The sequence below is a fragment of the Arabidopsis thaliana genome, chromosome 5, assembly GCF_000001735.4.
Source record: "Arabidopsis thaliana chromosome 5, partial sequence".
NCBI lineage: Eukaryota > Viridiplantae > Streptophyta > Magnoliopsida > Brassicales > Brassicaceae > Arabidopsis > Arabidopsis thaliana.
The window spans coordinates 6,372,343-6,396,505 of record NC_003076.8 but is presented as its reverse complement, the minus strand read 5'-3'; the positions used below and the strand labels follow the sequence as shown (position 1 = coordinate 6,396,505).

The 24,163-nt window shown below is 34.4% G+C and overlaps 4 protein-coding genes and 3 long non-coding RNA genes across 12 annotated transcripts; 2 read left to right on the top strand and 5 right to left on the bottom strand.

The window, feature by feature from the left end:
* Window positions 1–184: 184 nt before the first annotated feature.
* Window positions 185–387, top strand: AT5G02965. The gene has a single exon (NR_142644.1). It is a non-coding gene; the product is annotated as an other RNA (long non-coding RNA).
* Window positions 388–3,812: 3,425 nt separating this feature from the next.
* AT5G02955 lies at window positions 3,813–4,477 on the top strand. The gene has a single exon (NR_142643.1). It is a non-coding gene; the product is annotated as an other RNA (long non-coding RNA).
* Window positions 4,478–4,887: 410 nt separating this feature from the next.
* On the bottom strand, window positions 4,888–5,235 carry AT5G02945. The gene has a single exon (NR_142642.1). It is a non-coding gene; the product is annotated as an other RNA (long non-coding RNA).
* Window positions 5,236–6,326: 1,091 nt separating this feature from the next.
* AT5G19090 (Heavy metal transport/detoxification superfamily protein) lies at window positions 6,327–9,165 on the bottom strand. 5 transcript variants are annotated; one of them, NM_001161247.1, is made up of 6 exons: window positions 8,875–9,017; window positions 8,567–8,683; window positions 8,401–8,476; window positions 7,538–8,308; window positions 7,304–7,306; window positions 6,482–7,168 (listed from the first exon to the last, which is right to left on the bottom strand). In NM_001161247.1, the coding sequence occupies exons 2-6, from the start codon at window positions 8,594–8,596 to the stop codon at window positions 6,651–6,653; spliced, it is 1,398 nt and encodes a 465-aa protein (NP_001154719.1). In that variant the 5' UTR covers window positions 8,597–8,683; window positions 8,875–9,017; the 3' UTR covers window positions 6,482–6,650. The 5 variants fall into 5 exon arrangements, with proteins under 5 accessions (NP_197410.1, NP_001331475.1, NP_001331474.1 ...); NM_180520.2 differs by lacking the exon at window positions 7,304–7,306 and having other exon boundaries at window positions 6,482–7,174; window positions 7,541–8,308; NM_121914.4 differs by having other exon boundaries at window positions 6,327–8,308; window positions 8,875–9,165.
* Window positions 9,166–15,900: 6,735 nt separating this feature from the next.
* LUL3 (RING/U-box superfamily protein) lies at window positions 15,901–18,357 on the bottom strand. Its single transcript, NM_121913.3, has 3 exons — window positions 17,589–18,357; window positions 16,588–17,086; window positions 15,901–16,338 (listed from the first exon to the last, which is right to left on the bottom strand). The coding sequence occupies exons 1-3, from the start codon at window positions 18,104–18,106 to the stop codon at window positions 16,219–16,221; spliced, it is 1,137 nt and encodes a 378-aa protein (NP_197409.1). The 5' UTR covers window positions 18,107–18,357; the 3' UTR covers window positions 15,901–16,218.
* A 481-nt stretch (window positions 18,358–18,838) lies between these two features.
* On the bottom strand, window positions 18,839–21,347 carry AT5G19070 (SNARE associated Golgi protein family). 2 transcript variants are annotated; one of them, NM_121912.3, is made up of 9 exons: window positions 20,842–21,347; window positions 20,508–20,569; window positions 20,265–20,319; window positions 20,035–20,133; window positions 19,823–19,909; window positions 19,627–19,743; window positions 19,441–19,533; window positions 19,330–19,360; window positions 18,839–19,238 (listed from the first exon to the last, which is right to left on the bottom strand). In NM_121912.3, the coding sequence occupies exons 1-9, from the start codon at window positions 20,935–20,937 to the stop codon at window positions 19,036–19,038; spliced, it is 843 nt and encodes a 280-aa protein (NP_197408.2). In that variant the 5' UTR covers window positions 20,938–21,347; the 3' UTR covers window positions 18,839–19,035. The 2 variants fall into 2 exon arrangements, with proteins under 2 accessions (NP_197408.2, NP_001331805.1); NM_001343586.1 differs by having other exon boundaries at window positions 18,846–19,238; window positions 19,330–19,533; window positions 20,842–21,266.
* A 255-nt stretch (window positions 21,348–21,602) lies between these two features.
* On the bottom strand, window positions 21,603–23,771 carry AT5G19060 (cytochrome P450 family protein). The gene has a single exon (NM_121911.3). It carries the CDS (start codon window positions 23,493–23,495, stop codon window positions 21,840–21,842), a length of 1,656 nt encoding a protein of 551 aa, NP_197407.1. The 5' UTR covers window positions 23,496–23,771; the 3' UTR covers window positions 21,603–21,839.
* Between the last annotated feature and the right edge of the window lie 392 nt (window positions 23,772–24,163).

Sequence of the window (24,163 nt, the reverse complement as noted above, 5' to 3'; positions counted from 1 at the left end):
AGTTTACCAAAAAAAAAGGGATCAAGCAAATTATAAAACCAGAGTTTAAAGAAAAAAACAGAATGTCAACTTGTAAGTTCTAAACATGAAAATTTTAACGGTGAAATACACAAACGACATCGGAAAATAAACAATCACAATTATGTCCAAACACATGACATTAAATTGCGTAATTTTGTTTAACTTTTGCCGGTCATTTGATGGGTAGAGGAAAAATGTTTAGCCGTTGAAGATTGGAGAAAAGATAAAACCGGAAGCAGCCGGTGAATGGACATTGCCATGTGAACATTACTGACACTAGACCGTGTTGGGTCTTGAACCATCTCTACTTCGAACTCCTCACTTTGACTCGTACAAGTCTAACTCTTCTTTTAACTCTCTTTATCCTTTAAATACTTTAAACACCTTCACTAATTTCTTCTTCTTCTTTTGTTTATATATAATTTTCCCTACACCCTAAGAGTCTAACCTGTACTTAAGACAATTTTCTAGATTATATTATACAGTAAGTATATGTTTAATCTTTGTCGTACGTTTAAATATTCTTGCAATTGAATTACCGACATGTGATTTTACTTTGGTCTTTCTAATTCCACACAAAAGGCTAAAAGGAGAGGATATTCAATTTAAAGAAGATTAGACCGCAATTTTAGTTGACCATTTTTCAGCATTTTGGCCAATTTATGGGATTATTAAGAAACTATTCTATGTCATTCATCACATATTAAAAAACAATTTTTCGTGTATACTATGGAATACAAATTGTATTTTAATATTAAAATATATATCAAGAATTCATAAAGTGGATGCAAATCTATTTTATTTTTATATAACAAAAAAAAAAAAGAATTAATATGTTACAGACAATATTTCCCTCGCTTCTCCGTGCAGACAAGGAATAATTGTATTTTTATCTGAAAAGAATAGTTACTTAAATAAAATTACATGTAGGTTTAAGTTTATAATAGAATAAATTTATAAAAGAATGGTTACTTAAATAAACTGGCTTTGAAGATTTATTGTTTGAGGTTTTTGAAGGTTACTTGGTAGAAACTAGACATTTATAAATAAGTTATACTCTCCTCATAATGAATGGCTTAAAAGTTAAAAGGCAGGAGCCAGGAGTGGGGTGATAGAATATTAAACAAAATAATTACTAATGAAAAAAAAATGCAAGATATTTGAGGGGAATTGGGTGAAGTGAATTCTGACCTGTTTTGTTTAGTTGAATAAATGTTATCCTATCTTTCACGTGGTGCTACCAGAAATATGTCCGGGGTTCGATTATGACAATATCAATTCATATACATGTAACAATGTATGCAAAAGTAATATATTTATATGAGAAAACAAAAAACAGAAGCAGTAAAGGAAATGAAAGGATTGGGGTCGACCCATTAAAGCCCACTCACTAAGTTGAATCAATCATATGCATTACAAGGACAAGTCTTTTCTGATGACCTTTTTTTTTGGATCATATGATAATTAATAATGTTTGCACTATACATTAATTTTACATACAATTTTACTTGTATAATGCTTCTTTATAGAATTACAGTATATAAATATCAAATTATGATTTTTATGAGAAAAAGGCTGTTGCAACATTCTGGGCCATGAAGTAAGCATTATCTACATCGCCATATTGACCCACCAAAAAATCTCACTGCCTCTCATTATTATATTCCATGCATTTTCTATCTAAATTGTTTTCTAGTATTTTAATTTTTCCTTTTGCCCGTGACCCGTTCGTGTCCTGTTGCTTTGATTCCTTCAGCTCTCTTACTTATACATGCATGCTTAAAGTCGACAATTACGAATGCACGTTAACGAGTAATAATATTGTAGACTTGTAGTACATGTATGCAGATATTGAAGTACAATCTTGAGTCCATCTATTTTCACATTGATTCAATACCAACATGAATTGATGAGACTGACATAGATCGAGCTTGAACAAACTATAATACAGTTTTGTACCTATATAATGTCTAGATGATCAGTTCATATTTCTGCTTTTTTTGTGTGTGTTTTTTTCTATATAAATTCGGTTTTGCTTTTATCTGATTTGCAACAACTGATAAAGACTCAGTGATGATCTATCTCTTTCATCAAAAGACTTGAAAATAACCTAGTTGGAGTCGAATAAACCCCAGCAACAAACGGTTTAAGAATCTTGAACGTGAATAATATTAAAAATCCTAAGTTTTCAAAAGAGATTTAAGTTTGTAAATGGTCTTTAAACAAAAAGTGCTAGTTCTGTAGTTATTATTTTGTTGTCGATATCAAACATCGATTTTAGGTGGACACATCTTTGGCTATTACATGACATTGTCGGTCCAACGTTTTCTGATGTAGAATTAATGAAAAAAACTGTGCCCATTTCAATTGTTTTATTATTATACCTGTAATAAGTTGATGTTAAAAAAAATATCTCCTTAAAGTTTTGGCCAAATATATTCGAGCAGAAAGTCATGACTTCTTTCATGTATACTCTGGACCGAACCTGCTACAAGATTTAGGTCAGTATTATAAATGTCATAGGTTTTCTTCTATTTGGTGGATTTTTTTATATATATATAAATGATAATATTGTAAATGATATAATTTTTTAGGTCAGTATTATAAATGATATAAATGTCACATATATTATATATATATTCTCTTAACATTAAACCAAAAAAACATATATATTTTTGATAATATTGATTTAATTATATTCTTTTGTTTTCATAACAATTGAATACTAGCCATTAATTCGTGTATTGTTTCCTTGCCGTTGTAGATTCTTTTTTCCAGCTATTGGTTTGCACTTCACAAATTGTGAGTCCATGTTAAGCGAAAACTCGGGAGTAGAAATTGTACTCGGCTTTTAGACTTTTAGTGTCAGTGTCCATTTGCATAATCAAACACTATATAAAGCAATTATTTTTGTGGAAATAGCAGAGAGCATAAAGAGAAAACTATACAGATACTAAAACTGGTAATTGAAACAGTCAAGAAGTAGTACACTAACAAAATAATTTAATCGAGTTTACTATAAAAACTGTAAGAAAGCGTGTGGTTCAATTATTAGTAGTAGTCAAAGACTTTTTGCATACTTGCTTAGTTGTTTGTCAAAGTGGTCTCTGCTTTGCTTCTTATATCAGCTTCACGTGACCCATTTAATTTTCCTCTATTCTTTTCCTGTCCGAAGAAAGTCAACAGATTAATAACTTTTATAATGGGAGGGTAAGTAAGTAAAAGCTTTTCCAAATATGAGAAGAAGAAAAATAAAAGCAGAAGGTGGAGAGTGCACTAAATGTAGTTTTTTTTTCAGTGAGTAATTGATTTATCTGTTAGGTTTGATACGAAGACGTTTGTGATAATGCGTTTATGAAAACAGAACCATGCACTGACCATTTTTGGGATGAGAATATTGACGAATGTGAGTAGATATCACGGAGAAGAAGTTAGCTGAGATAGAAAGAAGGTTTAAAACTTTCGCACAATTTATATAATTATGGCAAATCGAATCCAAATCCAATACGTATCTACCTTTGTTTTATGTTATAATCGATATGTATAAATGAATATGTGAATTGGATCGTTTTTTGTTTTGTTATTATCGTTTCATTTAAAATCTTTTTAGAATGTCATGAAACATTTCTTTCTAAGTAAGTGAAATATTTCTCATTTTCTTTCTATATATATTCTGAGTGTCCCGATTGATTTGTTGTCCAAACGATTGAGATCCTTGAATTCCAAATAAGACAGATTTGACTTTTGTTGGTTTGTAATATTCCTTCTTACAACATCGGAAACACAAACAAGCCTCTCCATGTGCTCACTTCCTTCTCCAATAATCTCTTTTCGGGGCTCTCAATATCACACACGCTCTTTCTGTTTCTGTCACATCCATCCCTATTTTTTAATGTCTCCACCAAAAAAAAACTTATTGCATGTATATTTCCTATTATCTCAAAATACATACATCATATATACAAGTTATCTATAGGGTTTATTCGCTTAGGATTCTGATAATTTAATTGGTTAGAAATGACTATGTAATAATAGACTCTATATTTACGTGAAATTAACGATATTTGAATCGGCTATTGCCCGCAATTCGATTGGTCTGCAGGTTTTCATGGTACGAATAGGGAACATTTGCGTTAATTTATAAAGCCCTTTTTCTTGCTTTTCTCTGATTGTAATTATGAAGTGTATACCAACTTTATAAATTACGTGGCCCCTATTGTAGTATATATTCACATTTAATAATCTAAGTGTCTTTATTGATACTTTACATGTGACATGACAATTATGGCATTTTAACGGCGTTAACCAACACATCACGTCATCATCCGTGGTTCGAGCGGTTTCGTAACCGGCGAGCAAAAACAGTGAGTGAGGGAGGAGCCAAAATGTGGAACCCACGCGTCTCCTCGACAGCTGAGCTTCTCTCTCTCTGGCGCCATCTTAGAGGTCTCTCAATCGGACGGCTGTGATGCAGACGTTAAAACTCACAATAATTCAATGATGATGACTTGGCACTTTCTTATTGGATCATCAACTGACTAGATCAGCTTTGGTTTCATTTTCTCTGTTTATCAAAATTTTGCCACTAACTTAATTAATAAGTTAATTGATGACAAAAAAGGTTGATAAGCTAATTATGCAAAACTACCTTTTTGTGACAAATTTAAGTTATTCAAAATTCTAACATTTTATGATATTTTGAAAGTTAAAGTTTTTTTTTTCCTTTGAACAACAAAAAGTTGAAGTTATTATAAATTCTAACATTTTGTGATATTTTGAAAGTTATGTTAAAGCAATATTTGTTTCCGTAAAAATCCCATGACTAGGTAAGTGTAATTAAAGTTTCTTAAAGATCGGGTTAACTAAACATTCTTTTTGTAATATGTGAACACTAGAAATTCACTTTTGTTCGCTTTTGGCCATAACTAAATAATGAAATGAAATAATATGAAGGGACAAAATTAAAACAATGGGACCCAAAGAGAAAACAAGGGAAAAAGATGGGTTGATTTGTCAATATCCGTAACGGATTCTTTGGTTGGTAAAAGTGGCAAGTAACACAGTTTTACGGAGTAAGGTAAATAAGTAAATTCGCCGTGAGGATAGCATTGGAACTGCAAACAAACAAGAGAGATGACACAAGTGTCGGACCTCGAGCAGCCCTGTTCTGATGATGCCTTAAACTTGTATTCTCATTTCATCTCTGTTCTTTTTTTTTGGTCCATAAACAATTAAGGGATCTCTGAGTAAATTTGTTTTCCCGTTCTAGATATGGAATTGTGTTGTACAAGAGTTTTTGGGGAAAACAATAAAATAGCTTTAGAAAGAAAGAAAAAAATAAAGCAGAATACGTATGAAAGAAGCAAAATCTGGACGAATCCAAAGCGCTTCTTAAATAAGTTTGTGTGTTATTTAAACATAAAAAGGCACAAAAAATCATAAGAATGAAGAAGAAACGTGTGCTGAGTCCTGTGTCTATGTGACGCGATATACTAATAGCTGCCGCAAGCACATTTAATTTCACTTCTTTAGGTCCCATTCATACTTCATCATCATGTTGATCATTCAGTCATACATCATCATACCATGATCACCTATTGTTTTTTTTCACTCACAAGTTAAGATATTAAACCGGCCTAAACACAAATTGTACTAATCAAACAACCTCTCTAATAAGACTACTTTGCAAACCGCTGTGCCGCGACCAAAATCAAACCCGTCCTTTGCGATATAGTATCGATGAACTTATATCAATCGATCATGGTGTAAACTATAAAATGCTTGTAAATGTGAGGGGGGCTAAAATGGCAAAATGTATTGGTACATTTAAAGTTTTTACTTAACAAGTAGTCTTGAAAAGCAAATGTTGCCATCCTCACAATCAGCGTTTCTTATTGTCTCCTTTATTTATATTTTTATTTTAATACAACTGATCTGTTTACTTTTGTCGTTGTAATCTTTTTCCTTTTAGAAAATCTATTCAAACCTAATAATAAAAGTGAAAGATTAAAGCCAAAACCAATTGGACAAAATGATCTAAAATAATAGTGGGTGGGACACAAGTCCAATTCCATTATTTTTGCTCAGTTTGAAAAATAAAGTAAAGAATTAATTAGTTTTTTTTTCTTAAATTAAAAGGAGTTTTATTGAATCAGAAGAGTCATTATCACACTATCGCAGTCCGATTATTTTTCTGGAGGGTTTGGTATATACTATCTAGTATCTACCAAACTTGTTCATTGCAAATTCGTATATTCTTTACAATAAGAAAAAACATGAGTCACAAAACTCTAAAAGAAAACTCATTCCATAATGGCTTATTTTATTTCATTTTTTCTGGAACATATAAACAACATATGAACACTGAGATCTCATTAAGAAAGTAAGAACCCAGAGGTAAAAAACAAGTACTGAATATAAAATATTCGTTTGATTTTATATATTATGATTCTATAAAATTACTTAAGAACTATCACAAATTATAAAAAAAAATCCTAATATAATTTAGGATTTGATCCGTTGGAGGAAAAAAAAGGATTCTAAGAACCCCCAATAATTATGAAAAAAAAAACATTTCCATGTATAATCACAGACCGGACACAAACTATGGAAAGTTTTGTTGTTGTTGTTCACATAATATTGCAGCTTGATGTGTTCTCGTCATTGAAGTAATCAGAATACTGGTCACCATTGTGAGGCGGATACTGGGGTGGATACGGATATGGATACGGGTATGGATGTTGTTGGTGCGGTTGCGGTTGTGGTGGCATATAGTTGACAGCTGGCGGTGGTCTAGCGTACATCATCGGCTGGAACCGTTCGTTTCCCATGGATCGTTGCTGGTTCATAACCGCCGCTAAGTATTGTTGTTGTTGTTGCTGTTGCTGCTGTTGTAAGTAGGGGTTTCCCGGCATTGAGTCTTGTCCGCCTCCGCCGTTTCCGGAGACTTGGCCTTGGAAATATCCTGGTGGTGCTTCTGCGGATGGGCCACCGCCACCACCACCTCCTGGACCCATTGCGGGTAATCCTTGAACCGCCTGCATATTATTACTCATTGGACCGGGACCACCACCCATTTGTGGTAGACTTCCCATTGGACCACCCATTGCACCGCCCATTGGCATACTCATGCTCTGAGGTCCTCCCCCTCCACCACCACCGCCTCCCATTGGCCGGAAACCTGGCGGGAGGCCTCCACTCATGGGTCCTCCTCCTCCGCCGCCGCCTCCACCACCACCCTTTTTCCCACCGTTGGGACCTCCGTTCATCTGGACTCCGCCACCTCCTTTATTACCGTTGGGACCGCCACCTCCGCCGCCCATTTTTCCATCTAACGGATGTCCACCACCGCCTTTTCCACCGTTCTTGCCTCCTCCTCCTTGGTTCTGATTCCCCATATTACCCCCGCCTCCACCGGGACCTCCCTTCTTACCACCGGGACCTCCACCACCGCCGCCCATTTGAACCGGAAAAGGCATACCTTTACCCTCAATTTTACCTCCGGCGGGTCCAGGACCACCACCATTCTTATGAGCGTTTAACATTTGTTGAGCGTTAGGCATCATCATGTTAGGCATCATGTTATTAGGCATGATCATGTTACCACCACCCATCATAGGCTTCATTTTGTTAGGCGGAGGTGGGTGGTCGTCAAACTCATCATCTTCCAAATCATCATCAAACTCGTCGTCATCTTCATCAAACTCATCATCGAATTCATCACTAAAATCTTCCTCATCATCATCATCAGGAACATTGAACTTCACAGCCTTCTGATTAGGATTATTAGGCATCTGAGGATTCTTGTTCATAGGAACAGAGCCAGGTCCCGGACCTGGACCACCCTTTAACTGAGGAGGAAGCTTCAGATCTTGAAACCCTTTCATCTGCTGAAGTTGTTGTAGCTGCTGAAGCTGTTGAGGATTCAACTGCTGCATCTGTTGTGGTGTTAACTGTGGAATAACCATCTTCGGTGGTCCGCCACCACCACCTCCGCCGCCGCCTCCTCCTCCACCACCGCCTCCACCGATCTTTTGGCCTTTGTTATTGTTAGCAGGGCCTCCACCACCACCGCCACCGCCTTTGCCGCCATGATCAATCTGCATGGCTTTGAACTGATTGGCCAAGTTGGGTTGGTTCTGATTGTTGTTAGATCCTCCCTTGGGAGCTCCCCAGATTTCGGCATGTTTACCAGATTTCAAGAGCTTCTTGATAAGAACTGATGGGTCGACGTTTCCAGATACAGTCACTTTCCCTAGCTCTGCGTCTATCTTTGTCGTGAAAACACCTAAAGATCATCAAAAAGACTTTGGAGTGTTAGTCAAAGCTTGATGACATAAGATTGGCTTTGAATTTAAAGTCAAAATTTTTGTATTTTACCTTCAATTTTCTGCAAGATTTTCTTCACTTTCTGCTTACAACCATCACAATGAATATTCACTTTGAGAACACAAGTCTACACAACAACAACAAAAGAAACAGAGTAAATAAAAACAGAGCAAATTTTTCATGTTATGTAAGAAATATAAAAAAGTGATGAACAAACCTGGATCTTCATAAACTCTTCTTTACTCATCTTTTCTTGAATTGGTGACGAAATTCAAATCTATCTCACTTTTATCACTAGATCTGAGACAACTCCGCTGGTTCTTGAAAGATTAATCTGCAACATCAAACCCAAAAACTATTATTAAAGAAATAGATTTAGAAGTCAGAAGCAAACATAACTGTGAACACAGACATATCATACATTATCTGAGAAAACAGAAGAAAGAAGTCTCTTTAGTTATTGGGTATTTGCCATGGAAGACAAATATGCAAAAGAGAAACAGAGAATGCAAATCAGAGACTTACTTGAATGAAGCAAAGAAGAAGAAGGAAGAAAGTTTCAGGCTTTACAGTAAGTTTGGTGAACATTAACTTCTCTACTTCATCTATTTCAGAATGAGAGGGAGAGAGAGAGAGAGAGATGACGATGATGATGCAAAGTTGCTACTTCGTTATCTTTTTTAAGATGGGCTTTAATTTATTAGGAGAAATGAAGTGAGTGCAGTGTACTCTTATTTTGGGTTTTTATATTTTAATATTAATTTTAATCTTTTTTTGGTTATAATTTAATGGTTAGATGTGAAATGTAAATTGTCAAACTAGATTAGGAGTATGATGTGTCATTAAAGATAGGAGTACTAATGGTATTACCGTTTTTAATGTTCTAAAATCTATAAATTTGAATATAGAGAGGATTATATCTTCTTTTTAACATACAAAAATAATTTAATTTTCGAATATAGTATAGAGTCAAAATTCTTATAATATGGTTTATGATTTTAATTTGTGCATTGTTGAGATTTAAATACTTTCCCTTTTAAAGAAAAATAGTAAGTGGATATAAAATATAATAATACATTTTAAGTGTGAAAATAATCTATTAGTACAACAAAGTAAACGTTGGAAATGGGGACTATGAATATTCATAACATCCCCTATCTAAGAATGTGCTATTTATTGTTATATATAAAAAAGAATGTGCTAACTATTTTAATTTGCACTTTTAGTACTAATTATTAGCTCGGCTTATTGTGGCTCGGCTTGGCATCAACTAAACAAACAATTGTTTAATGGGAATTCATTAAAGTATTTAGATTAATTTTGTTTCTTAATTACGACAAATGAGCTGGTTAATTTGACGTTACTATGTGATGAAAAACGTGAAGCTGTTCTCTCTTTATTCCTTCCGTATAAACCGGTCCTAGGAATTTTGCTACATTAAATTTTGGAATGATCTTTCATTCTTTCTTACCCCAATAAATTAATTTCGAAATTCTAGTAAATCCAAATCAATCTTAACGGTCTAACTAATTATCTAATTATCTTAAAGAGTTTTAGTTTGATCTGATTACTGATCATTTAGAAGCAAGGCAAAAAAAAATTATGAACAAACAACAAAAAAATTGGATGACATATGCATGGAGTCGCATAAATGATAAATTTACTTGTAACTTTTAAATTATAAGAAAAATATCAGTAAATCACAACACCAACATTCATCGATATTAAATATACATTAATACCTACAACAATATTATAAGAAAAGTATATGTATTTTTTTTTTTGTTCTTTCATATGGTAACTCTATATAGGCTTGGAATAATCAAACAGAACATTTCAATTATCCATTTAAAATAAATATATTTGTGGTTTTGGAATGTACACCTAAAATGTAGGGGATGAAACAATTTTGTAACAATGTTTTTTAAAAACAGAGTGGGTGTTGAATTGGATCACGCACGGTCCACAATCTGGTCTGGCCGGTTTACAGATGTATTATTTATTTATAAATAGAAAATGTATTGATGTATAATAAAAATATAGTATGATTTATACAAATAATAATTAATTGGGCTGCAAGTAGTTCATTTTCCTCTAAAAAAAATACTAACCTTTATTGTGTAAGAATCATGAAGGACTTTGACATTTTTGTAATTTTATTTGGTTTCGATCCGATATAGATTTTAGAGTTTGGTTGGTATCTTAATTAATAGCATTTGATTTATTATGGTCAAGAAATTCAAAACAGTAAATTACTATATCTAGGATAAAATTAAATATCGCATGGACTTTTCAGACCGGCTCAAAACATGGAGTGTTAAATAAATTATAGCAGAGAAAGTAAAATGAATAAAGCAAATAAACACAAACCTAAGAGTTTTTATGATTGTAATACCCAATCATGATTGATTTAATTTTACGATTCAAAGAACTATTGACCATATCGATTCACATACACGTAATAATTTGTCCCAATTATATCATATCACGCATGGCTCGTTTTTTCCATCATTAACGACTATACTCGATATATGTATTTATTTCGTTTCATATAAAAATCACCACGGATCAGGTTTGGTAATAACAACTAAACAATGCATTTATTCTATCTAAACCACACCCATAATTGGAGGGGCACTCTAATGCTTATCCAGTTTTGTTTTCCTTTTTGTATAGTTGTATAAAATTTTTTTACTTAAAACACAAAAAAATGTAATTCTATATAGTCAAAATTAATTCAACCAAGAAAAAAATACTGCAAAACTTGAATGGCCGTAAAATATTAAACAAATATAAAATAATATGAAGCAGACACAAGCTTCTTATAAAACTTACAAAATTATACAGAAAGAATGTTTTAAAACGATTCGCAAACAAATAATTTATAGTGGATTAATAACCTAACCATTCTTACATGGAAACTATGCTTTTTTCGCTACAAATTGAATCATGGTGTGGAAACTTTAATTTTTTGGTCTTTAACTAGACCGATAATGTTTTTACATTAAGCATATTAAACAATTTATTTTTAAGAGAAACAAGTTTTGAAGGAATATTGAAAAGAAATTGTAAACCAGAAATTTAATAAATGGTTTATCTAGTATCTACTACACACTACCGCAGGATTCTGATAGTATCTATCAACCTAAGATTTTGAAAGCTTAAAATTTAGTTAATGTTTTTTAAAGCTTAAATTTTTTATTGCGTTACTAAAAAAAAACAGATTTTTAGAGTTCACAAGTTATATCCAACTATCTTTTCTTTTTATTTTTGACTTTTTGTCCAAATTACTTCAATAATTGAATGATATGTATATAGTAAAAGTTAAAACTGAAACAGTGGGACCAACTAGATGAAAAAATGACAAAATTGGTTAAAGAAAGAGACGCCTTATGTGAAAATATGGCATACGAATATGAGTTTGAAATTATTATTATTTTGTCTTAATGGGAAAAAGAGATTTAACCTTACATAAGAAATACTACTACAAGAATGTTAAACAACTAATTGTAACTTTAAAAGATTAGTTTAAAAGAGAAAACAAAAAAAAAATGAAGGGAAAAAAAGGGTGGGGTTGGGTAAATGATGAAAGCCTCACTCTTACGAGTGAACATAATCACGTTTTCGGCCGCATCAGTTTCTCTTAATTTTCTTATAAGTAATATTTTAGAACATTTCCATCGATAGTTTCTCATCCAGAAACTGTTCAATATGAAAATAAAATATAATCAAAAAGTATGAGAGAGAGTAGAACTCTGAGAAACCCATAAAAACACTTGTATATCATCTATTGATTAAATATTATTTTATTATTAAAATTTAATTATATAACTAATATTTATTAAAATACTAATATCTTTTTTTTTTAGAAACTAAGAAGGTATTTCACTGATGAAGATGCTCTTAGCTGGTAAGCATTTTTTTCTCTCTAAATTTAGACACTTTTTTTCTACGCATTTATCATTATTGTTTTTTTTTTCAAAAGCCTAAATAATGTAAACATGGCATGAGACATTCTTCCCTTATTTTAGTTTTCCTTTTTGCTTTAAATTTAAATAATACTATAATTAAACTCTTTTTTAAAGATATAACTGTTTAATGAAAAAAGGAAATTTCACTGATGTAATTGTCGATTAGTAAAGCGAATAAAACCAAAAAAAGAAGTTATGAACACACATGCATAGAAAAATATATAAATCTTGATTTCATTCTAACTTTGCCGAAGCACCAAGTAATTAATATCAAATGTGAGCATGTTCCTTGGTCAAAAAAAATTCGTAAGTCCACCACGAATTTATTGTCTAGACCAAATCCTAAACAACCAATTAAGTGGTTCATGCACAACGGATTTGTTCGTAGTACCATAATCGTCACTGAACATGTGTGATGTATGAACTTGACCGTATATCCTAACTCAACTCTAACTAACCACTAAGCTACTAATGCATGGAATCTGAGCACTTACTTAATTAAAGTCGAAAATTATAAGAATCATAAGATTATAATTACGCCTGCGAAATTATATGGAAAAAGAGAACAAAATGTAAGATGTTAATTAATTAGTACTACTTGTTAGCATGTAGTTAATATGATCGTACCATTAGCTGAAATTAAATGCATTGTACATGATGAGATCGATCATAATAAACCCTAATATTGTTTGGTGGCTCACGCTTTTTAGTTATATCCGACGATTTTTATACACGTAAACTATCGTTTTTATGGAATATATATATATACCATAAATGTTTATATATGGAGAAGTTTAGAAATGAAGAAAAAAAAAGCAACGAACGAGATACAAGCATGTTACATCCTAGTAATATTAGGGGGTGTTAATTAAGTGAACAACAAAAAGTGTTACTCGTAAAAAAATCTAGCTAGTAGATATTTCATCGCCATATATCAGTAGTTTGTAGTTTTTTGTACCATATAATTGGATAGGACAAAAAGTAACGTTAACTCGTATACTATAGGCCAAGTCTTTTAGAACGAAAGGACATGGTACAATTTTGACATTTATGATAAAGTTTTACGATGGCTGGGGAATTATTTGTCGAAAACTTGCTGCATTATTGGATTATTTGAAGTTATATTGGGTATATGCTAGCAAATTTGTGTTGAATGATCAAAACGATTTTATCTTGCCAGTCAAAAGTTATAAATCGATTATGCACGATGATCCCTAAAATTTTCATGATGTTCTAAATTAATTTAAAAAGTTTGATACAAGGACTCAATATATATTTATATATGCTGTATATGTCTTAAGGGAAAACAATTCAGTGTTTTTTTGTATAAATGCTGAATTTTTGATTTGTACATTTTTTTCTTAGTGAAAACAAAAAGACTTTGATCTATAGAAAGTCACAAGACTTGAATTCGACAACATAAAAACAACTTACTTATCAGCTAACTACCAACATTTGAATAATTTTGGGTTTATTGCGATAAAATTTGTAGCTGAATATTTGCCTAAAATGATAGAATTGAGTCACATGAGTCTCCAATGTTCACATGGGGTCATCTTCTTCTTATTGACAAAATGACATTAATTGGGGGTTTTGTCTCTATTCTCTCCTTTTGTTACCATCTTTTCCTTATAGATTCGTTTTTTTTTTTTTTTTTTTCTTATACGAATCTTATCATAATACGTCTCGGACTTGAATTGCTATATTTTAGCTTGGAAAATGTTAAACTTATTGGCTATTAGTCCGTATTTAGTTAAATCTTGATAGTGTGAATGATACAAGAGGTTTATATTTATTTGGTAAGTATATATATGGCTGAGAATCTGACAGAATAATAGAGGTTTCTATTATTTTTTTGGTAAATTATATATGGTTGAGAATTGACAGTATATATGAACTATGAACTGACGGAAATAATGACATTATATTTGCCGGTGGTACTAGATTCGTATTAGTTTTAACATACTGTAAATTTTAAAAATCCATGTAGCATATCTGTATACACCACACACACAAGGAAGCCATCATGACTAGTTATTTGCAATCCTAAACTTGCAAGTGAAGAAATTTGGAGCTAGGTTACATACTTACATTACGAGAAAATAAATAGTACTCGAGTGTGCAAATAATAAGATACAAAATTATCAACGAAATATATTCTTTTCAACCTACATCTTCAAGATAACATCCAAAACGCATAAATCAAGTTCAGAGCTAAGCTAGCCATGAACTGAACTTTACCAAATATTATAGACTTCAATATTGCAACACCTATTATATCAGTAACTGCGGCGCACCACCATCTTACAACGACGCTTCCCATCTCCACTAAACACCACAAATAGATCGTTTACTAAGCCATGTGACGAGGCCATATACACCTATGTGACTCTCATATTGAATCCCTAACACGTACATGAAAAGTTGTGAGCCTTGACCTTTATATAAGTATATAACCAATAACATAACTCCCTAAAGATCTAGATGTCTACAAAAACTCCATAAGTATTTCTGCAAAAATAGGTACTTCCTTTTTTTCCCCTTCAAGTCACATTATGTTGTGCGTTGAGCTGTGTCAATTCAATTCCAATAATCTTTTAGTCTTTCAATCGTCATTATCTTCATTTTGAGTTTAAACCTCAGCCACAATTACCCTATGAAAAGTAATCTTGCTTTTAATTGCTAAATATTCCATTGAGCAACATCAATCATTTTTCCTAGTGGCTAATTGAATGCAATTGTGGAGTTAGTTAAAACTTAAAACTTCTTTCTGAACCATATATATCCACTGTAATGTCAAATCTAAGAAAAGAAGGTTGGTCTAAAATAGAATATAGGAAATTGAAAAATATATTGATACAGTGACACATACATAGAAATAGGTGATCAATGCCGAGATTCGGTAAGGAATTTTGATTAAACATCATGGTATGACTAGTAAACATTGTCATAGGCAGAAAGGGAAAAGTATCACTTCAAATTCATTATATAGTCCAAAACAAGACAAAGACAATCACACATAGACCCTAGGGGTTTCATAGTTCATAGATATGATACCACATGGAATCATAATGTGTATGGAGAAATAATATTGCTTGTAAAGAGAGTCACTTCACTACTATCAAACAAAGACTTTTTTTTATTCCTCATTTCAAAAGTTTGAGCATTCTGTCAAAAAGAATGAACTCAAGCTTCACTTTTTTTTTAAAACTTTTTTCTTTCTCAGGCTTAACTTCAATAGGAAACATTCTCCATCTCCTACCAGCTTTTCCTTTTATTTGAGCCTTTTTTACAGACAAAAAGCAAAAAGGAGAGAAGAAAAAAAGATTACTTCTTTGAATGTTCTCATCAACTTCAGTTCCCATCTCTCTTTATTTTCTTTTGAATCTTTGTAATTATCAAGGTCCCCATTTTCTCATCTACACAAACTTTTACTTTCTCAAAAAGAAAGAGTTAAAAGAAAGCCAAATTAGGGACACATAGAGCTATCCAAGACTCTTGCAGATTTTTCCTGTCTATTTTTGATATAGAATTGTGGTTACTAGGAGGTTCGGTTTCTAGATTATAAACCCGAAACGTTACGATAAACAACATATGATTGCAAGTTATATTTGAGCAATGCCCAAACCAAAAAGTATTCAGTTACAGAATGAGTGTTTCAAGTAGAAAGATACAAAGAGAAAGTTTCTCAAGAACCATTGGAGCTATATATACATTACTGACTTTTTTTTCTTTGAGTTTCCCAAAACTAAGACCAACAAATATGTGCAAGAGTATGACATGAGAAAACACATTTGTATAAGAAAAAAGGGCAAAAGAATTCGATTTGACGGTTTTCAAAAAGAAGAAGAAGAAAGAATCAAACATGGTGTTTAAGTGAAGGGAAGAAACCTCTTTTTCAGTGTTGTTCATCACTACTTTCCACTTTAATCTTTACAAGCTCATGGATAGGTTGTCTACAAATGGGACATTTGTTTGTCTGAAACCTCAGTTCTTCTGCGCAATCACTGCACAAACACTGCAACAGACAACACAACATGATTTAGTCTTGATGACAATTCAACCAAAAAGTTATGGTCTTGTGAAAGACTTGATGTAGATTTGCTTTAGAGACAATCAACAGCAATATGAAGCAAGTCTAAAATGACAGAATTTGCTTGTTCCATAACTGAAACGCTACCAACGATTTATAGGTTTACCGAGTAAATGAAAAAAATTGCGTTTAGAAGAATTGAAGAAAGCAAAGAGAATTGCTAGAAGTTTGTACCAAATGTCTACAAGGCATGACGGCTGTGTCCTTAGGTTCAGTCAAGCAAATGACACATTCTTTGCCACCAGTATCCTCTAACCCCGATGCAGCAGTACCTTGTGTGATTGAATTATCGATTCCATACAACTCTTGTAGTTCATATCGTTCTCCTTCAATCCATAGAATCTGTTTCATGACTTTCACTTTGAAAGATCCATCATTAGTCTTCTCCAAAACCGCTTGAGTGATCTGCTTATGAACTAATGGTTCCTCTGAAACCGAGCTTGGTGATATTACTGTCTCGGCTGATATTACAAGTGGGTACACCTCTTCTGGTGATGGTTTCGATAGATCATCCAGTGAAAAGAAGCCTAGGTCGATTCCTGTCCCTGGAGCTTGTAGAAACTTCTGCCCGGCACCTTTTTGGAAAGGGACTTTGATTGGTGGGAAAGCTTCTGGTAAATGAGGGACGATTGTGCACTTTGATTCCTCTTCTCCAAAAAATATGATAGTGAAACTGAAAATGAGACAAGTAACATAATGAGACTCCTCGTCAGATAATCTTAATACCTAAACTTGGTATGCAACACAGGAGAGTAATAAGGTTGATTCAGTTGCTAACTAGCTTAGTAGTTCCGAACCATTAAATGAACTACAATAACTCCTAAAATCAATCAGTTATGTAACTGAAGCCTGTATTGTTTGGTTTCTGAACCAATCACATATTCATCACCTAGATCATGTCAAATTTTAACCTTTTTCATCCCAAATTGTGGCAACACATAATTCAGAACTGAAACATGAGTAAAGATGTTTCCTTTTAATCAATCTCGTCCCAGCAAAAACCCTAACTTTCACTGAATAAATGAGTCATATCATGTAAAGTTTGAACCTTTACGATCCAAATTTGAGATTCAGTATAATCTACAAGACCCCTCTACGCTAATTAGCCAATCTCATTCAAATTCTGGTTCTAAAGTCGGAAACTTGACTCAAATTTTGGAGTGAAGAAGTTATACCTGCCATCGAATAAGGCATCGAAGACGAAGGAAACAAGATAATGACCAGGGTTAAGATCGTCAGCTACGAGCCTCACCGTAGCTTTATTCACATTGACATCGTTCTTAACCTTCTTAGCGGTCTGATGCTCCACATAAGGTGCAGGCGGTTCCATAACCGCAACCGGAGTCGGACCGAAATAAACCGGCCTCATCATCGGATTAAACCCATTGTGATGATAACCGGTGAAATACGGAGGAGCTTGTTGCGGGTAGTATTGGTTTTGATGGTAGTTTTGACCGTACGGTCGGTAACTAATCTGCGACGGAGGAGGCTGAGAAGAAGACGGTGGCTGAGCCGGTGGTGGAGGAAGAGAGAGCTGTGGAGTTGAAACGGGGTAATTGTGAGAGTAGCTATACCCGTTTTGAGGCGGCGGTTGTTGTGGTGGAGGATCGGAGTAATAGTACGGCGGATTGTGGTGGGGATGGTGGTGGTTGTTGTTGTTGTCTCGTCGACGCTTGCTTAAGGAGATCCCCATAGCCTCTGAAGAAACGAGACAAGAGAGACAGAGAGACGAAAGTCAGATCAAAAGATTTGTCTTCCGGTGAAGATTATTATTTACATTATTTTTACTTTACGCAGTTACTGCCAGATTTACTGCAATTTTTGTAATAAAAGTCAACGCGTGTAACTTTTTTTTTAATCGGATGTTCCCGAAGACATGACCGTCTAACGAAAGAGACAAGACCGTTTCTTCTTGTTCAAATCTAGAAAACACACATACATGACGTTTTTCGAATAGCATTATTGATAGAGAAAAACTATGAAAAATCAACTAATACCTTATGAATTTCAAACGTGGTGTTTTATAGTTGACCACATATATCAACAAGTTCTTAACTTTGAATATTATGTTAGTAAATTATATTCAGATCATTTATAAAAGTTTACAAGTTTTCATCTTAATTTTGGTTTTCTTCCAATTATGTTATTAAGATGAGATTTTAAATAGTCCAAAATAGTTGAGCCAATATCATAAAAGCTAATTTTGGTTATGAATATACCCATATATTCAATTGATGGGTTCAATTTATGCATAACAGATTCTGTGTATAATAAATATACCTTTAGTCGTATTCAACAATCTTCATTGAATATTGGTTTAGGAGATTTTTAAGATACCTGTAACATTTTTAGGTCATAGATATGTTTAGAATGCTTGTGAATGTCAACAAAATATCTGATTAGCTGGAGCAATTAGAAACTCAAACCAAAATCCATTTAGTTTCTTTTTATTCATCCAATATTTTAAATCTCTGTGAACTAATAATTACATCTCAAAGTTACTAAGAAAAATAACTTTTTAAAAATAATTTTTAATCTATGTTATTATTATACAAACCAAGAAAACTAAGCTTTGTATGTTAAAATAAAGATTATACAAAGTAAGTATTCATCATCTTAATTTTAATGACTATGGTTTACTTGGTCTTGAGGTTGTTGTGCATCTATCTTTATCAAGAGAGGCTCATTTAAATCCGTCGAAGCATCATCAGTAACGGTCAGCTCCGGCAAGGCTGCAACCGCTTCGTTCATGTCTCCTCCGTGCTCTGCTAAAGCTTTTCTTAGAGCGTCCTTCGCCACCTTTGTAACACACACCATTAATATCACTGCAAAGAAACAGATAGAAGAAGGAACTTGTAACATTAGTGATTCTGCCGCAATCGAAGGAACTAGTAACATTAGTTATGCCGAACTAACCGGATATTACAAGGCTCGAAATCAAGAACGCCTGCAGATTGCGGAAAACAGGTCAGAATAGAGATTGAAACAAGAAGCTGAGAATGTAATTAAAATTTGTGTAGATCTTACCCAGCGACCTGGCGAGAACTCGCTCCACTTGTGAGTTACATCAGAAAGGTCTTTTAGAGTTGTTCCAACATACACTAACGCAAGTGTTATTGGCTGCAAATTAACAATGTATCAAGCTGTATTATTTCCATCTTACAATTTAAACATTTTGCAGTCGTTATGAAGTGGTGGATTAGAATAGATTACCATCATCCCTAACCACGAAGAAAGCAAGTATGGACCTAGCCGAATTGGCGTGACAGATAAGAGGTAGTTCAACATGCTGAACGGAAGAAGAGGAGCAAGCCGGAGCAACAAGCATATCTATATTCAGTTTTGCATATTCATAAGTTTCAAAAGAAGAGTGTCAGCACAAAACTTGTAATGGGTTCTCAGTGCAAACCTTGAAGCCGGATTTCTCTATCGCGAGTGCCACTGATTGAAACTGAGGATAATCCTTTAATTTTGCAACTACAAAAGGTTTTCCAATCTGCATAAGAGCATTTTCATGTAAGTACCAAAATATCAAAAAAGGATAGCGTCAGTGGTTTATGCATGTCACTTCATTAATCTAATGGTTGTGTCTGCAAATCAATAAGAATTTGAGTGGCTTACCGTACGGCCTAGTAGAAATGCAGCTCCTGAGCCAAGTGTAGCACCGACTGAGTCCGCCACAAAACCAATTGGCAGCCCAAAAAGGTAGCCACCACCGAGCTGAATATATCACAGCTTCAACCAAATAAGATTTCTCAATTTTATAGATAAACCAGTCACTCTAACAAAGAAAGTTGAGAGTGGATGATAGCGGTAAATATATCACACACAAAAGAAATATGTATATATACCGTGAGAACCGAGGCAGGAACAGCCAAAACTGTTAGAGGAATGTACGCAACAGCTCTGCAGACATCGCAAAAAAAAAAGAGAAGTTCAGTACCAAGGTAATCTCATGTTCCTATATCTATGGATTAACATTAGCAATGAAACAGTGATTCAGCTACCACCGTTAGTGTAGCTCATTGCTATATTACTCACGCAAGAATCTAACTAGCTCCATAGCTCAAGAAACAAGAAGAAAAGAGACTTACAGGGCAAAAGGTCCCCAAGGCCCTAGATCTTGTTCAACCCATAACAAAAAATCCTTCAATAGCTGAAAAATAATACAAAGGAAATTAGTAAGTTTCAGATCATAAACTAGCTAATACTACAAATCACAACATCAAATGAAACGAATTCAAAAAGGGCATTTGCTTTCTGACAATTAGTTAATCAATGATAGTAAAGATCAATCCTTTTTCATTGCTAACACAAAAGAGCGACATTTACGAGAAATTCAAAGAAAAGCATGTCAATTTCCAGAGATCATCAAAAACCCATGTCAGAATAACCACATTGAGAACCCTAATTAGGCCAATTACGAACCTTCTCAACAGGGAGAAAATAACAAGCTAAGACAATTGCAGCTACAAGGATAAGGAGAACAGAAATCCGGAGAGCAGATCCCCACGTGAACGCCATAAAAGGCGAACTCTACGATGCAAAATGGTCTCCGGTGACTATTTCAACGGCGTTGCCGGTGTTTCTCTGACAAGCGAGAGCTTATTGAGAACCACAACAAATCGAAACAATTCCGACAAAAACCGCAACGAGATCTTTAAGGATGCAGAAAATCTGATGCTGGTGCTTGTCTTGGAGATGATGTAATCCGAAACCGAAAAAGACAAAAACTTTGGGGGGTTTCGTGAAGGTGTGGATTCAATTGTCGTTGATTTGGTTTGGAGACTCCATGTTTAGCGTAAGCATTAGAACTGTGACTGGTTTCATTAAACCGCGTGGCGCGTACCGACTTCCTTGCCGTCCTTAATCGATTTCAATATTATCTAATTCCTTTTGTTTTAAATTAAATTGGATGAGATTTTATTATTTAGAACCATACATAATTTTTTATTCGATTTACTAAAAATAAGAAGAGAATGAACAATTAATAATCACATTTGTATCCGCCTTGTATGAATTAACTATGTTTTTTATATTTGGATATGTATAAAATAATGACATTATAAAAAGAACAAAATAAGTTTGACCAAAAAAATAATAATAAAAAACAATGACATAAGTATATGACATGAATATTTCATGATCCAAATATTTAATTACTCAAAGTACTGATTCTTCATTATATACAAATGGAATTATAATTTTTTTTATTTGAATGACCAAGTTTTGAAAAGAGAAAACAATGCGTAATCGGATGATTTGTCAATGAAAGAAAGATGACGATTTATTTGTCTTCAGCTTGTGACTAAATACCGAATTTTAAGGCTAACATAATCAAGAAAAGTCTACACGAGACAAATAAAAGAATCTTCCTAAGTCCTAAACCAAACTTAAATTTAAAGCAGCTCTCTCTAGCCTCTACTCTAACGTAGACAAACTGCATTTAACAAGACATGAACAAGCATGAGATCAACAAAGTACTGATGCCCAATCTCGCCGTCTATCCACCGCACTTTCGCCGGAGGTCTTCCATAGTGAACGCCATCGTTACACCGGTTATCAAAATGCCACGGATACGTCATGTCAAAGTTATCAATCACACTTGAGACCAATCCTAACCCCTTCATTTTCTCTAAAAACACCCCATTGTACACTTCCATCTTGCTCGGGTTAAACGCAAGCTTCCTCGCGTAACCGCCCGTCGCTATCGTGTTCCTGAAAATCACTTTCGGAGGTCGCAATCCCCGGGCTTTCACCGAGTCGAAAACGTTCCTCCAGAACGCAGCCGCGGTTTCTGCTCCTTTCGTAAATGCTCTAAGGTTAGACCAGTGAATACCGTCGTGTAGACCCGAGTTAACGATCATCACGTCCGGTACACCGGTCTCTTCGACGAAATAGCTTTTAAGCAATTCTCTAAAGCTATCATCTTCAAGTGAATCAAGACCTAGATAGTTTTGAGTCTCGTTCCAATGTCCATTGAAGATACTCGTGATCCTAACTGTTTCCGATGAGTTCTTCGGATTCGAGAACTTCAAATCAAACCTCCTAGGAACAGCACCAATCTCCGGATGACCCAAGACAAAGTTCAACAAGTTTCTGATCGAATCAACATGATTAGAGTCACCCCAGAAGAAAATCCATTTGTTCTTCAAACAATCCCAAGCTGATTCACTAGAGAATAGCTTAAACGAGCAATGACTCGAGTAAACCCAACCATTGCTTTCTAACGCCGATAAAGCTCCGTCGCACCATGGTTCCCGGCAACGGTAACCATCTGGTAAGCAACGGTAACGTCCATCATTGCTGATTTCACACTCGTCGTTCTTACCAAGCCTAATCCACCGGCCAGACCAAACATCTCTGTCGAAATCGGACAATTCACATCTCCGGAGCTCCGGTAAAACAACGTGAGGTTTCTTGATAAACCGTAGTTTGAAATTTCGTAGCGTTCTGTTGAATGCGAAGCGTGCAGGGCTAAGTTTAAGACCTTGGAAGCGACGGAAGAGTAAAACAACGGTGAGATCATAATCTCCGGCGAAATCAGGATGAATCTGAAGAGATAAAGAGTAAGTTCCGTTTCCTAAATCTTTCACCGGTGGTCTTGATTTCCAGTTTTCACCGGAAAGATCAGTCTCGAAGTAATCTCCACCGATACAAACTCGTTCCCCAGAATCATCTAGAGAATGAAATCTGAATTCGTGAATCTCACCAGCCGTTAACTCTACTAAACCCTTCCCTTCGATTCCCGGAACAGAAATCTCAACGGTGTTTGCTTCTCTGCACTTCTCTCCACCCGGAGCTAACCAGTTTTTGAGTACATTCGCTGTGAAGTTCTGCTCTTGCTCGACGGAGATCCAGGCAAGCTTTACTCGGGTCGGATCCAGATCCAGAGAAGGAGGAGAAGTGAGTCGTATAGAGTAAGAGTTGAATCTCCATGATTTGATGAAGCTTCTGATTGAACAACTGTCAATGCTCCAGACAACAACTATGAGGAAGAAGACGAGAGATGTTAGCGCACTTAATCTCCATTGATGTAGAGGACTCATCGCCAGAGACGGAATCACTACTTTCTTCGGCATTTGAAGAAATCTGAAGAAGATGATGACAAATCGGCAAGAAATCAAATTTGTGACAAGGCGATTTCTAAAGGTGCGATTTTTATTTTGTAGTTTTGGTAAGTAACAGGTCCGATTTTTATTAGTTTCCTAGTTTCGAATCTCGAGCAGAACATTAGTCTCCAAAAGTACTAATTAGGTAAGAATTTAGAGATTGTCGGAAGGAAAATTGCTTCAAATTCAATGTGATTTGCCAAAAGGCCGAAGAGTATAGAAATGACAATTTAATGATGTACAGACGATTATACCCTTGTGAATCAGCAGATATTAGCATTGGCTCGAACCGGTGATCGCGCCAACTAATGAGCACTGACATGTGTTGTTGCGAAGGAAGCGTGTTCAGGAGTCGCGTCGGCGTGACGTTTCAGTGTACGGTGGGATTTTAGGACAATGTTCGCGGTCACGTGTCTTGTTTGTTTGGTCATTGTCGCACCCCCGCTTACATATTCTTTGCCGGGATAAAAATTTTAAACTGGTGTAAAAAAACAGATATTGAGATTTAGTAGCTACCCAACTAATTATTTAAAGATTAGGTTTGAGACTGGAACTTCATAATTTAGAAAGAAAAATTGTTAGGCTGCCACCAATTGAAATCCTTTTATAACTGAAAACCTTTTTGCTTACAATGATCC

What these genes read in the sequence shown, in the direction of transcription:
- AT5G19090 (NM_121914.4), bottom strand. Translation starts at nt 8,596, where the DNA reads ATGAGTAAAGAAGAGTTTATGAAGATCCAG. An exon ending in AAGAGTTTATGAAGATCCAG is followed by an intron (nt 8,477 to 8,566) that starts GTTTGTTCATCA and finishes GTTGTTGTGTAG; the next exon opens with ACTTGTGTTCTCAAAGTGAA. An exon ending in AATCTTGCAGAAAATTGAAG is followed by an intron (nt 8,309 to 8,400) that starts GTAAAATACAAA and finishes GATGATCTTTAG; the next exon opens with GTGTTTTCACGACAAAGATA.
- LUL3 (NM_121913.3), bottom strand. Translation starts at nt 18,106, where the DNA reads ATGGGGATCTCCTTAAGCAAGCGTCGACGAGACAACAACAACAACCAC. An exon ending in GATGCCTTATTCGATGGCAG is followed by an intron (nt 17,087 to 17,588) that starts GTATAACTTCTT and finishes TCTCATTTTCAG; the next exon opens with TTTCACTATCATATTTTTTG. An exon ending in TCATGCCTTGTAGACATTTG is followed by an intron (nt 16,339 to 16,587) that starts GTACAAACTTCT and finishes TGTCTGTTGCAG; the next exon opens with TGTTTGTGCAGTGATTGCGC.
- AT5G19070 (NM_121912.3), bottom strand. Translation starts at nt 20,937, where the DNA reads ATGGCGTTCACGTGGGGATCTGCTCTCCGGATTTCTGTTCTCCTTATC. An exon ending in CCTTGGGGACCTTTTGCCCT is followed by an intron (nt 20,320 to 20,507) that starts GTAAGTCTCTTT and finishes CGATGTCTGCAG; the next exon opens with AGCTGTTGCGTACATTCCTC. An exon ending in TTCGAGCCTTGTAATATCCG is followed by an intron (nt 19,239 to 19,329) that starts GTTAGTTCGGCA and finishes GTTTCTTTGCAG; the next exon opens with TGATATTAATGGTGTGTGTT.
- AT5G19060 (NM_121911.3), bottom strand. Translation starts at nt 23,495, where the DNA reads ATGCCGAAGAAAGTAGTGATTCCGTCTCTGGCGATGAGTCCTCTACAT.